General features: G+C 44.3%; 1 protein-coding gene across 1 annotated transcript in view; it reads right to left on the reverse strand.

Annotated features, from left to right (window-relative positions):
• Positions 1-14,937, reverse strand: part of LOC144107172 (uncharacterized) — a 31,801-nt gene that overhangs the window by 1,816 nt on the left and 15,048 nt on the right. Inside the window, exon 5 of the mRNA XM_077640167.1 lies at positions 13,031-13,147. Within this exon, the coding sequence (XP_077496293.1) occupies positions 13,031-13,147 (117 nt within the window). The remainder of the gene's footprint in view (positions 1-13,030; positions 13,148-14,937) is intronic.

The raw sequence follows: 14,937 nt of genomic DNA on the forward strand, positions 1-14,937 counted from the left end.
TTCGACCACCTGGGGATCTTTAACGTGCACTGACATCGCACAGCACACGGGCGCCTTAGCGTTTTTCCTCCGTAAAAACGCAGCCGTCGCGGTCGGGTTCGAACCCGGGAACTCCGGATCAGTAGTCGAGCGCCCTAACCACTGAGCCACCGCGACGTTGAAACGTATTTGCTGTGTATAGAAGAGAGGGCTGATTCGCTGTGGGTGCTATTCACCGTACATGGTAGCATTCTAGTTCACGTGCACGTGCACGTTTCATGTTGCATTGAAACAAATTCGCTACATTCGATATTTCGTTAAGGCCGCTTTCACTCAGGCACAGTTATAATGTGTCAGCGGACGGCCAAATAGAGAGTGAGATAGCGAGGGTCGAATGCAGTTACGACATCCGTTAAACAGTATAAAATTGCAGAATGAGACAAAATTTTAGCAGATAGAGTAGAATAGACTACAAACATGTTTCTTTTTGCTCCCTAAAAATAAATTTAAAGGAAATTACCGAAGGCACTAAAGGAACTTAGGTATGAGTAATGCTAGTGTTGCAATTCTTCTCGTATTACAGTTCTATTCCAGTTCTATTCTCATTCTATTCTTATTCTATTCGTAATCTTTTTGATTGTATTTTATTCCCTTGTAGTTGGTGCAGTTGTAATTACAAGCACTGACTGTATGGCCGACGTTTGTATTTTCCCCGCCTTTGATGACGTCACACCATTTCGACCGTTAGGGAGCTTTGTAACGCGGCCACTTTTTATGAAAGGGCACAGAGAAAGTACAATACACCGCAGGAAATTTGGGGATATTCCATGCTTATTTCAGAGGAGTGGCCGCTCAAATGGTGATATGAAACCTCTCTTAACGCGCTTGCTACTCATAACACGACTTAATTTGAGGATATATTCGAAAAGTAACTTCTAGAGGTGAGACGCCAAAACACGGGATACGGGCCGTGCATATACAATAGGCACCATGTATCAAGCGCTATCCACACACACACTGTTTTGTTTTCGCTCGTTTTAAATAGTGTCTGTGATATTTATTGACTTTTTTTCGCATTGTACAAAGCAGGTATGAATTGCTTACATGCGAAGTGCTGATTATATAATTGTAATAAATGTGAAAAAAATCTACTTTGCTTAACGGTTTCTGTGGCAAAACCTGTCATCTCCATGATGTTTGAGCAATATTCAGCAAATAATAGGGCATTTGGTGTGACACAAAAAATGAGCCCTTATAGGAAATTGTCGTTTGATGTAGACAAAAAAAGGACCCCAAAAACCTGAATTACGCAATTATTTGCTGAATAACCCGATTAGTACATGAACTAAAAAAATATCTGGCATGTTTCAGCTCGAGAATTCTGGAAAAAATGAAACCCGAAAACGAGGGGTGCTAGATGGTCTCTTTCAAGTAAAAAAGCCAAACAAAACATTCTCACTGGTCAAACTTGATATTCTTGTAGTATTCTGGAACCTCATATGATAGTACCAAAGACGAAACCTTTTTTATGGTCGGATGCAAATTAAATCCGCAGTGAAGCTCCGCCCACATTCAGGACCGGTGCACAGAATTCCTTCACGACAAAAACATTGTTCCTTCTTACAACTTCTCTCTTCACCTAAACATGAAGATCATCATGAGAAAATGGTTATAAGCTCAAAATTTTGATATCTGGCTTGTTTGATAAAGCGAAACATTAAAGAGCTTCTCTCATTTACTTTTGTGACTGCCTAGCGGAGAAATACAATCCGTCGCCGAGTGTGGCCCAGTGTTGACAACTGCTGTGTTTTTAAGTTGTATCCTACTATAACGACATCGTCTTGGAAGAACTGCAGTCTCAGGTCCCACGATAGAATTAGCTCCGGAGCGACGACAACCGCAATCTAATGCAGCAACTGTTACAGCAGGACGACCGACAATTTTGTCGCAGCTAGGGCTTGATTTCGTCATCATTTTTGACTGCGTTCTTATGTCCTGCAGTTTTTGCTCTGTCTCTTGAGAAATGAATTAGGTTAGTTCTGCTTTCAACACCCAGAAGGCTAATACTAGTATGCACAAATTCAAATAGGGCTTTCATATATCTGCGTCGTCGTGAAACGCCGAGCACTTTGCTCCTTGGGGTTATTACAGGCCCTGTGAAGGACCATTGATTTTGGAATTTTTAAAGCGAAAGCTTTACTGGCCTCGAACTTGCGATTTCGCCGTGGTGGTGCTCCGAGGAGGCACATGACGTCACAACGCGCGCCTCGCCGCGGAGCCGAACCGGTCTGGCTGGGCCGGCTGGCGTACTCGGCGCTAAATAGAGACATGCTCCAAGTCTCCGCCAGTGCAGTCAGAGTGCGCCGAAGCCGCCGAACGCGTCGGCGGTCAAGCGCAGTTGGAGCATAGAGGGTCTCCTTTGGCCGATGTGACGTCGCCGTGCAGCGTCCATTACGCCGTAGTACAAACGAGCCTTAACAGAGCCTGCGCTTAACCGCTAAGCAACGTATTCTTTGGCGGCATCTATGGGAGCCACTGAAACCCCCCGCACACTCACTGAATAAAAAAAAAACCTGTGCCGAGGCTCGGAATCGAACCAGGGCTTATGACGTTTGAGACGGAGACGCTACCACTCCGCCACGACGGCTCAAAATTTAACCACGAATAAAGGCGCATCTAGTGAACGCACTCTTCCGATGCAGAAGTCTCCGAGCTTTCGCTATGTATATCCTGGCGTAACAAAACCAGGCCACCAGCAATTTTTCGAACAACATTTTTTTTCTTCGAAATTCCTTGCATCACCTGCTAAAGTAAAAGCCAAAAACTTTGCACAGAAATGAGCCGCACTGAATTGCCATGCAGACTTTTTATTTTTTCATAGCACCACCTCAGCAGGACACTTGCGTGCATATGCAAATTGGAATGTCAAGTGCGATGCGATCAAGCAAAAACTTATAACATGCGAAGGAATTTGGAGGGGAGGGGTGACGAAGAGTGTTTCTGTTATTGGCATCACCTAGCCGCAGCGTCAGCTACATTAACGATCCTTCGAATTTGCCAGCCTGCGAAACCTGGGACTGAGCGCAAACTGAGCCCAACTTCTTTTCTTCTTACTTTTCCTTTCTTTTTGATTTTTTATTTTGAATACACGCGCACCAAAAAATAAAAGAACGACAGCTAGAAAAAGAAAAGAAAACTAGAACAAACCGAAAAGATTCAGCGCGGCGGGAGAGTGGAGGAAATAAGGAGCACTGCTTAGGCTGAGGAGGTTAGCAGTAGGGCTACTTTTGTCGTTGCTTACATAGCTGGCCTTCTTCTTTCATTCAATTTTCTGCTTTCTTCTTTCGCTTCCGCCCGCTTTGCTTCCTCCTAGCCGCGAGCGCCCCTCGCCATAGCGCAGTGCTCCGCAATTTTTATTTACATTTTCGTTTCTACCAGTTTGCGCTTTTTATTTGTTCCCATGCCTTTTTCTTTGTATTTTTTTCCCTACCGACGCTTCCGGATGCCACTTCAGCTTCCGTCTGGAGGCACCCACACCTGTTACGCACGCCTAACGTTAGCAAGGGGTCGAGAAAAAGTTGAGCAAACGAGTGTTCGTCGCGCCTACCCTCGGCTCGGTAATGACGTCCCCGTTACGTAAGAGCCCACGCGCTAAAACCGTGCAGCGGTAGTGGAAGCTGATATAGAAAGCGGGTGTCTGCGAGCAGCAGCCGAGGTAACCGAACGATTTTGTCTCGATTTAACTTCAACTTATTTTCGCCGCAGTTGATGGGGTGCTCGTCGAAGTTGGTTTAGTTTGGTTTGGTTTATGGGGTTTAACGTCCCAAAGCGACTCGGGCTATGAGAGACGCCGTAGTGAAGGGCTCCGGAATTTTCGACCACCTGGGGTTCTTTTAACGTGCACTGACATCGCAAAGTACACGGGCCTCTAGAATTTCGCCTCCATCGAAATTCGACCGCCGCGGCCGGGATCGAACCCGCGTCTTTTGGGCCAGCAGCCGAGCGCCGTAACCACTCTGCCACCGCGGCGGCTTGCTCGTCGAGGTAATCGGTGGCATTGGTCAATTAAATTTGTGGGTGATTGGAATGATATAGAATCGGAGGATTGGAATCGGTTTGCTACACAAAGAGGCAAACTCGGAAGCCTTATTTCTTGGACACCGCATCCTCGGCAACCACGAGTGTCCGGTAGGCACACACATCGGCCAATGGTACTCATTATTATGTACAGTACAATCCACACTTAGAGGAAACGTTTGCAGTAGTGGCTATTATTAAAAGTAACAATTAAGTGACCTTTGTTCGAATGAAATTGAAGCTTTTAAAACAATTTATTTTGTTGGTGGTCATGATTACTATCTTTCACACACGCTGGCCATTACTACTCCTATTCCTGTACAAATTCTTGGCCGATGGCTATTCGTCCTTACGCCTGGTACGGCGCACACCTAAAGGGAAAGCGATGTGTTAATATAGCCACAAAAATCGTAGAATTTCTTGTACTTTTTACACAAAACCATTGCTTTCAGACTATTCACTCTCCTTCCGGGAAAATAAGTGCTTTCCTAAACACAAATGTACCCTCTCTCATGACCGCTTAGATCACGTGACGAACACATCGTGTATCAACAAGAGCATTTGGGTGAGAAAGTTTGTGGTTCCCAGCATATTACAACTAAAGAAATGATCTACGGAGCTGTTAATGTAGGCAATATTGCATATACTTCGATATACTTCGTGAGGAAAGCATTTGTCGAAGAAAGAATATTGTGAGGCACTTAACACCAAGTCGCCGCCGCGTTGCATTACTAATCAGTTATTCCCCCTAACTGCTGCTCGTAGTGTAATAGAGCTGAAATATCTCTTAGTCACGCCTAAGATCATCTGACACCAGCTGCAGCCTTAAACAGCGCTGCATGCTTATATCCAGAGAGAGGTACACTTAAGGACGTAGGAACAAGCCCACTTCAGTGATTATCGGCCATTTAACTCCGCACGAGCGACTGCGGATCTGTGTGACCTTCTTACATTTGGATTCGTATCTTTTTATTTATTTTAGGCCCAATTCTCTCTTCTTGCAGTTCTGAATTGTTTCCAAGTCGTGATAAGCGAGGGAAAAACGAGTACCTTTCGGGCGTAAGTGGCGCACAGATAAAGAACGGGTCCACACTGAATGTATGCAGAGACGCTGTAAGCATAATCGAAATGGCCAATTTGCCGCTTCGGTGACTTCGATGTAATAGAGTTTGGCGGTGATCTGAGTGGCATATTGTGGCCGCCATCGCGTCTAAATTTGGTGAATAAAGGCGTTGCGAAATACATGGTAATCATTCGTTTTAGCCGAACTGTGTTGCCCACGATTTTTATATTGGATTCTTATACCGTTCCCGGGGACACGGTCGCAGGACACGCAACGGTTAAATTAAAGTGCATATCCTTCTACCACCACTAGATGGCCGCATAGACGGCGCAGTATAGCGCGTACTGGATGAGGGTGATTACGATGTCCCTCTGAGCAGCACTATACTGATAACTAGTCGGCGCAAATCATGCGTTTAGCTCTCCGAACTCTAGCTCCCTTCATCCAGGTACTGTGCCCAACCGGAAATTCCAATCCGTTTTAAATTCCAATCCTTTGCCTGCACGCCTTCGTAACAATTCAGTGCTTGCCGAACACTGATCAGCATAAATATTGGACAGCAGCTACGCTAGTCATATATGAACAAACCTAACAACAAAGAGTAACAATATAAAAAGGAAAAAAATTTCTGCCTGCTATAACACCAGTTGACCTTGAGACCGCTTCCGTGCTATGTTCCCTAACTTTCTGACATAAAACTAACCTTAAAAATTGGTGGACCAGGTTGCTTCCGGACAAGGAAGTGTGCGGGACGCTTTTAATGCGAGAGCATTAGGGGGGCCATTCCATGCAGCACAGGTAATCGGCACAATATTGGAAATGTATTGGCAAATGCTGGTTCTACAAAGGAGCAATGTGAAACCACCATTTTCAAATATTGGGCCAATTACCCGCGTTGCTAGGGATATGACTGCGGAAACTGCCTGGCGTCGGCGTCAGAGTATAATGCCTCCACCTGTCAAACATGGCAGGTGGCGTTTAGGGGGAGTTCCCATTCTCCTTTCGCCCCATTCTGTAACACCGGCTCCATATAAAACCCGTCTCTAATGAAACCCCTGCGATAGCAACTGGTAAGGACACTACAGTAACACATGATAGCAATTCAGTTCTAGTGAAGATACTGGCTTAGTGAGATTACAAGTAGCGGTAGTGGTCGTAGTGGTAGAGTTCGAGCTGCAGGCTGTAGCGCGATACCACAAAGGAAGAAAAGATAAAGAAGAGTGATCTCGCATATGCTCCGCACCTATGTTATGAGAACCCATGCCTGCTACGCAGCCGAGCTACGCCTTCTTTGCGAGAGAAACATTGTATGGAAAGCCCGGTTTGATTTCGATAACATGGGGCGGAGTACCACAACACTGACAGCGTTTTTGCTACCCCCCCCCCCCCCCCCCCCCAGAAAATATTACCACCGTGGGCTCCGACGACCCACCACACAAGCCTGGGCTCAGTAGCTACAACGTCATAGCCACTGATGATGCACCTTGACGCGCACTTAACAGACAGCTCATGCGGATGACAGCTTTAAAAATCAAACTCGATAAGAAGTGGCCTCACGAACCCTCGACTGAAGCGACTCTCTTCTCAACGTCTTTTCATTTTATTTTGTTTTGTTTTTTAGGAGATAGAGGACGCTACAAAGTGGATACACTGGTTAAAAGATTTTATGTTAATATGTGAAATGTAAGCACCAGGACAACGGCCAGAGGTAACAAAGTAAATGTAGCGCATTTACACGACCGAAAATGTGCGGGCTGTGGACGTTGTGTGAAATTAGACCGCGACATTTGAGACTTAATAAAGTGGCACTCAGGGCCAGTCCAATTTTCTTTTTCAGTATAAGCCGATAGTACGGCACTTTCCTGTTATGCTAGTGTTTTTACAAGGGTGAATGAAGAATTTGGTGCCAAGTTTCCTCTCCACTCAATTGCAACCCATGATGTCTAACCGTTTTCAGTGTAGGACTCAATTTCCGTGATCAAATCGTTTAGTTCAACAGGGATATAGCTTTGAATTTGGGATGGATGCCAAAATAAGCTGTTCCACCAAACGCAGATTACTAGAAAAACGACGGGCCGAACTGGAAAAATGTGACCACCAGGACAAACCGATTCCGGCGAAGAAAGTCCCGTTCAGTTGTCTTGTATATTAATCTTATTAAAACTCCATGTATCATTTTCGCCTCCCATTTTGTAGCCTAAAAAACACGCAATTGTAGTTCAAAACCCTTGAATACATCTACACAGAAAGCTTCTTTATAAGACCCTCACCTGAGGAAATATGGAATGCGGGTATGATAACAAAAAAGTTTAGAGGAGTCCGGGTGCTATTAATGATTTCGCCATGATTTCACACATTGCTTTCATAAGTTTTTCACGTGATTCTAATGTGTTGAATATGACGTCAGAGAGAATATAAATGTAAATAAAGATCACAAAGGAAAGGGTACAAAGGAATGCTGTTCTGTTCATCTATAATGGCGACAAACGTACGGATTCTCGAAATAAACTTAATCGCAACCTTCGTGAAGAAGCGAAGGTCCAGCGCACAAAGGTATTACGCTCTGTTTTACGCTGTTTGCTTATAGGCTGAGTTCACTGCTTTCGTCATGTACAAATGTACCAGGCCGACACGACATCAACATGCCGTGCCAGAAGAGTTGTTTTGTATAAACAATAACAATTTTCCCTTTTCATCTTTCCCACCAGTCCCACGGGAATGGAACCGTAAATGCCCAGGCATGATTGCCCAGCCTACACAAAAAAATTTGGCCCAAAACATTGACAGCAACTGAGCATTCCTATGGCAGGGAAGTTTCTGAGGATCACTGCGTTTTGCATTACGCACTGTAAACCCAATATTTCACATTTATGATTCTTATTTAGTATATAGTTCCCACTGTATTTGTTGTTCGTTTAATTCACGTGCGCCGACTTCCGCAGTAATCCTATAAGGAATCGAAAGCGTTGTGAAGTAAACAAAATATAGTAACAATAAATAAACCAATGTGTTAGATACGATTTCTATTTAAGCCATAGGGATAATACACAGAAGTACGAGAGCCCGTTGGAGATATTTTCGCGGGTTCAAAAGCAGCATGGTGGTGCAATAGCTGATACAATGTATTTCTTCAAAGAAACCGCCCACAATAACGGTAACAGTTCTTTATGCCGCCGCGGACAAAGAAAATAAAAGAGTACAGCATATGGCAGAGAACACGGCAAAGTACGGACGCCGCGCTTCGCTGAGCGCGGCTGCCAGGAAAAATCGGCGCCAGACGCGCATGCGCAGTAAGAACGGCGGCTGCCATTTTCACGCCTGCACCTGGTGTCGCCCATTCTCACCGGTTGGCGGCGACAGCATTTCGCGAAGTACGGCGGCGAAAAATTGCCGTGTGTCCCCCATGCTGTACAAACGACGTGTAAGTCGTAAAATATTCCGCATGAGGCGGCAGAGTAACTGATTAAGATAAAAAAAACAATAACAACGACTTCACTATCGGCGGAATTAACACTCGTCAACGCACGCTCATACAATGTGCGCAATTTCATTTTTAACGTTAAAATTCATGCTTTCCTGAAAGACAACACTCAAAATTCCGGGCGAAACATCTAAGACAAACGAGCCACCGATTGCTATCAGGCAGAAGTACGTAGGGCATAGCTTAAGAACATGTTCAGTGACTTTCTTTCGTCCCTGTTCACCATCGACAAAATCCAGTTGCCAACGAACTGAGGGGCGACATTTAATCCATAGGCGCCATCATAAAAAAGAAAGATATCTTTAGCTACTTTCTTCGATTTGACGCTCCAAATTAATGATGGTCCCAAAGACACATCAAAATCTGACAATGTGCGCAGTTGTGCTGAGAATTTGTCTTTTTTTTTAATAGCAGTGTCTACAGCGGCACTGGGCCCCTGATTTGAAGATATAAAGGATAGTTCGGATTTATAAGTCTGGTAGCTTGCTGGACGTAAAAGGCTACAGGCCAGTCTCGTTACTTTGCTCCTGTAGCCATGTTCTTGAGCCCTTCTTGCCCAATCACTTATCCACCTTCCATGGGAATAACTAATTATATCGGAAAGAGAAGCATGCCTTAAGGATAGGCTTTTCCATCATCACCCAACTTTTCCGTATGGTTCACGGGCTGACGAAAATATTCGCTGAATCTGGGTGAGCCGATTACGCATTCTTAGTTTCCTAACGCTTCAGATCAGGTGTTCTAAACAAAGTGTGTTCTAAACGATGACAGAATAGTGTAATATGGCCCGAGTCCTATTTGCCCTGCCGCAATCGGTATGCAAGGAATAACAAGCATAAGTCTCAAAGATGGCACGTTCTCTCCGGAGTCCCGTAAGACTTTTTTTTGCGGGGGCATCGTTGTCTTGGTGTTTGTTAAATGGGTAGAAGTCAGAGATACCACACTTTAATTTTTAATGCGCCTTCATCGCTAACGTCTGCTTGCTGTTCCCAAGCGTCACATGTGCCGCTGATCCAAACATTATAATTATCATCATCATCATCAGCCTGACTACGCCCACTGCAGGGCAAAGGTTTCTCTTATGTCTCTCCAATTAACCCTCTCCTGTGCCAGCTGCGGCCACCGTATCCACGCAAACTTCTTGCGCTCATCCACCCACCTAACCTTCTTCGCCCCCTGCTACGCTTGCCTTCTCTTGGAATCCACTCCTTTAGCCTTAAAGACCAGCGGTTATCTCGGCTTCCCATTACATGCCCTGCCCAAGCCCATTTCGTCCTCTTGATTTCGAAAAGGATGTCAATTACTCGCGTTTGATCCCTGAGCCACTTTCCTTTCCATAGCTCGCTGCGTGGTCCTCAATTTAATTTCAACCCTTTTCTTTAGCCTCCACGTTCCTGTCCCGTGAGTGAGTAGCAGTGAGATGCATCTCTTGTACACTTTTCTCTTGAGGCATATTGATAAACTGCCATTCATGATCAGAGAGAGCCTGCCATATGAGCCGCGCCCCATTCTTATTCTTATAGTCATTTCCCTCTCATGATCCGGATCAGCGGTCACTACCTGCCCGAAGTAAACTTATTCCTTTACCACTCCCAGCATCTCGCTGCCAATTGCGAACTTCAGTTCGCTTGCGAGATTTTTAACTTATTCTGGTTTTCTGCATGTTAATTTTTAGACCCGTGGTTCTGCTCTTCCTTAATCATTGATCATCGTTGGTCAAATGATTTAGGAGAATCTCCCCGGGTTGAGTAAATTTGTAATAAAGGAGTAATTACTCATTGGCATCCACCCAAGCGCATTCATGGGGCTGTGTAGCGGTGGTCCCGGGTTCGAACCCCGGACAAGGACGAATTTTTCTTTAACTGCGAAGGTTCTGAGAAAGCTGTATAGCTTTCCTTTGTAGCCGTATGGCTGCGCTTAGGAGGATGCTAATTAATAATTACTCCCTCATTAATCACTGATCATGCTCCTTCTTAACTCGTTGATTGACTTATCAAGGCACTGTTCTCTGCGAATCGAATATTATTGAGGTATCCTCGTTGTTCTTGCCCAGAACTTTGCGTCACTGCACGCCGGCAACCAAGCTTGCACGACAAAAATTTACTCATATTTGAATACATCAACGAAGTTAATAGTACCCGTAATTGCAATAGAACATAGAGGTTCAAAAAAGCGTAATAAGGGAGTAATTACTCATTACCATCCGCCCACCAATGCGCAGCTGAGCGTGCTAATTAGCAATTATTTGCTTATTACAAGCTGTACTGCAGCGATAAATCCCCGTATACAACGGGCACACGTTTCCACCTCGAGTGTTCTGCCAACTCGGTCTTAACCTACCAACTGCTAACTGTCTTGGTTAGCTTAGTTAGTAGATCGACTGCCCCGGACCGGCGGTGCTCTCTGGTTTCATCTGCAGACTAGCAGAACTTTTTCTTTAACTACCAAGCTTCTATGAAAGCTTTATAGCTTTCCTTTGTAGCCGTTTGGCTGCGCTTGGGTGGATGATAATGAGTAATTACTCCCTCATTACAAAATATGCCCCACATTTGAGAATTGGCCCGAACTTCAGAAATTATGTGTGCAGAAAAGGGCTGCACGCGTGATTCGCGACCACTACAGGAGAGTTTCTTCAAATACCCCAGAGATACTCTGTCCGGCATGAACAGCTGAAGTAAGAGAAAAACCGACTCAACAAGACTGATAAGTCAACACACCCGTGGCGCAGGCAGAGGCAGGGTGTTTTACCTGCGCTAACATCATGATATCTTCGCGACTATAAAAAAGCAACTTTGATCAACTTACACGCAAATGCCACGTCTGGATGTTAAGTGAGCTATTATGTTATGTTATGTTATATTATGTTACTCGCCGTTCGCGACTGGAAGAAAATTGCTCCCGAGGCAACTAACCAACCGCGTATCGAAGTAGCCTTAGAAGCTGTCAGGTTTGGGGTTTGTTCAAATGAAAGCATCTAGAGTGACGTCATCTGCTATCTTGCCTCGCCTGGTGTGCAGTGTCTTTTTGCATATTAAATATATTTTTTCAATGCTCCCATGCATTTTTTTCCTCACTCGTTCATTGTATATTATATACTTTTTCCCCATTAGAAAATGCACTTCTCTCCGTAAGCTGAAGTTCTGAAAGGTTTAACTGCCAGTGTATACCGGACACTTTTGGCCGCTTAGTTGCATCGCCTTAGCCTGTTTCCTGCTGGCTGATGATAAACGTATTAACAGTAAATTTAAGATATCGTACTTTTAACCACTGTTAGCGCTATTTACACTCTTTCACAATGCTACTAATTTCTCTTTGATATCGGAGCTTTGAACATAAGGCCTAAAAAGCAGATAGTTAATGGTAGATAATAATTAAGGCCGCATATCGATTGCATTCAATGGTACTAATAAATTAATTCATGTATTGTATTACGCCTCCTTCTTGGGCCAAACAAAAGCGGGAGTACGTTATAAATGAACATGTAAAAATTCTCCCCTTACAACCAGCAACATTCACCATAAGGCGCGAAGTGAATAATTTATTCCTTCATGATGCACTAATTTGTTGTCTCTCGGTTATAAATGCACGCTATTTGTGATATCTTGCATGTCTTTTTTTTTCTGTGCTGGAGCACTATGTGCATTCGAACCGCTCGAATGGCCATTTGAAGATTCGTGCACAGCAATTCTGGACAAAAGCGTTTTTGAGCGGGATACCATTTATGAACGCAGTTTTTGAATATAATGTAAGATTTCCTTACAACAATCAATATATCCGCATATCACCCGTTGGCACTCTTGTATCTTTTTTTCTATTCACGTTTTTGCTATGGTCAAAAGCGTTCCCCATTGGTATTTTATGACAGCTTTAACTGTTCGACGCGACAGACAGAAACAATTTAAAATAAGTATTTTTCTACATATCAGAATAATGAGCCATTACCTTCAATAATTTCACAGCAATGCCTTACAAATTTTCAATTTTCAAAATTTTTGTCCAAGAAAGCTGATTATTAGCAAGACGTAAAGGCGATAAAACAGTGGGAAACAATATGTCCATTTGGGCATATATTAGAGAAGAGCAATTATTTTATCTCTGTAAAGTGTGCTCAGTTTAAGCGAACAAATCTCGCTTTATTCAACGCAGGACGACCGCAAGCGTGGCACAGGAATATGAATAAAACATATAGCTTACATGAGCTTGAAAGTCTAAATGCATTATTATGACCGTAAATGGGATGTCGAAATTTCCGAACTCAAGTAGCACGAATACTTATATCTTTGTTACGATCTATTGTACGGTCTGAAAATAGTCCAATTAGCTTAAAGCTGCTGATTCTTGTTCGATTTTATCTTTTCTTTCTTATTCACGCCTTCTGTAGTGTGACGATATGAGTCAGCATTTGAAGGACAAACTAGTCTATCACTGACCTCGATTAGTCCCTTAATCTGGGACAACCTGACGCCGGAGTAGGACAGAGCACACGCCATGGCTTTCAGTGCCGGCGGGGACGCTTTCTCCGGTACTTGTTCAGGTGCTGTAAGAAGCTGCGAAGACAAAAATAAGGCCACAATAAGAATGAGCGTCGATTGTAGGCAGTGATACCAGTTAGCAGCTAAGAGGTTCTCGCAGAGTCATCTAAAGGGAGATTGAGGACAATTACACCTCATGTCGTCGCGCTAAAGTTTCATTGCTTGGCTTTCGAGACTGTTCAAAACATGTAACACTCCAAGCAGAAGGGAATAAAAAGAGAGTAAGCTGTCCTCTAGAGTACTCCCTTTTATAAAAGGGACTGTTCTAGAGATTTGAACGGTGCAAGGCACACGAACACAGCAAAATACAGGGTGGATAAGAAACAGCGACTTTCTACCTAGAAAGGCGTTCTTTGTATCCACCTGTACTTCCTGTGTTCGTGTCCTTCGCGCCGTTCAAATTTCTAGAACACTCCCTTTCATAAAAGGGAGTACTCCAGAGGACAGCTTACTTCCTTTTTACTCCCGCATAGTCGCATTTGTGTTTAAAATGCAAATTGCTGATTAGCAGAGTTGGAAAGGAAATATTTCAACAAATAAAATAAACTAATTACAAATTGTTTCATGTCTTATTTTTTACCGATAATATACCAGCTGGAACATTTCTGGATGCCGTGTACAGGAGGGCCTGCGTAGATCTGCATGTATATAAATATGCGGCGCGTTTCGCCTGTCATTTAACAGGTGTGAGCAACACCCGTGTTGGTCGCTTTTCTTGAGTGCTTGTCCTTTCGCGCTAAAGATATCAATATAGCAGAGTTTAGAAAGCACGCAACTACAAGAGCTTCAGGTGCAAAAACTGCGCAAGTCGTGAACAGTCCGCTTGTAGCGAAGCAAAAGTCCCGGAAGGTATCGGAAACCCCCTTACTTGAATAGAGTTCTAGAGCCAGAAAAGCCAACGTCACGTGCTGGTGCGAGCTAGCTTGTAGGGCCAGTTGGTGCATGGTACCAGGCAGAAAAACCAACAGAAGAGGAAGTGTACACAACCGAAGAAACTCAAGCATCAAACAATGTTCACCAAATGTACAACCAGCGTTGTTTACTCGTTCCCCCTGTCATGTGGCAAGGCCTATATCGGCCACACTGGCCAATGCATGAAGCACCGGTTAAGACAGCATCGCACATCACTGCAACCTTATAATACGGCAGTTCTCCCAAAACACTGTAACGAATGTCAGAACTTTACTCCCCTGTTTAGCAGTGTAAAAATCATCGGCCGAGGCAAAACGCAGATAAAACGTGAAATCTTTGCTCTCTTCCTGTCCCCTCACCTCTTTCATTTCTTTTCTCCATTCTCCCTGCTATCCTTTATTTCCGCTGCCCCAGCTCAGGTGCTTCAGTATCGATGGCATATGCCGGGGCTAGCAAATATCCTTTCCTTCCTTTTCATTAATATTTTAATAAAAACCACTTACTACTACTACTACTACGTGAAATCTTTGAAGCTTTTAAAATAAAAAAAAATCGGCGTTGGTTTAGCACTGGTTAAACCTGGAGTGACGCGATAGCTACAGCTGGCCGAGTGGAGCTTGGCCACGTGACGAACCACGTGATCAGCCACCTCGCCGCGCCGCCGGCAGCTGCTCCGCACCACGTTACCAACCACGTGACAGCGTGGCGGCGTAGCCACAAGGTGGCGACGCCGCCACGCTGAAGGCTCGAAATGCTACCGTAATGTAGCTGTCTCTACAAAAGTAAGGCACTGATTGTGTCAGCGACACGTGTCAAATTTTCTTCCAAAGAAAACCGATTAAAGAATGGGACATAGTCTCCACGTGCAAGATAGTAGTATGTTTAATGACTGA

This window comes from Amblyomma americanum, chromosome 10 (genome assembly GCF_052857255.1).
Source record: "Amblyomma americanum isolate KBUSLIRL-KWMA chromosome 10, ASM5285725v1, whole genome shotgun sequence".
In the NCBI taxonomy this organism is placed as follows: Eukaryota; Metazoa; Arthropoda; class Arachnida; order Ixodida; family Ixodidae; genus Amblyomma; species Amblyomma americanum.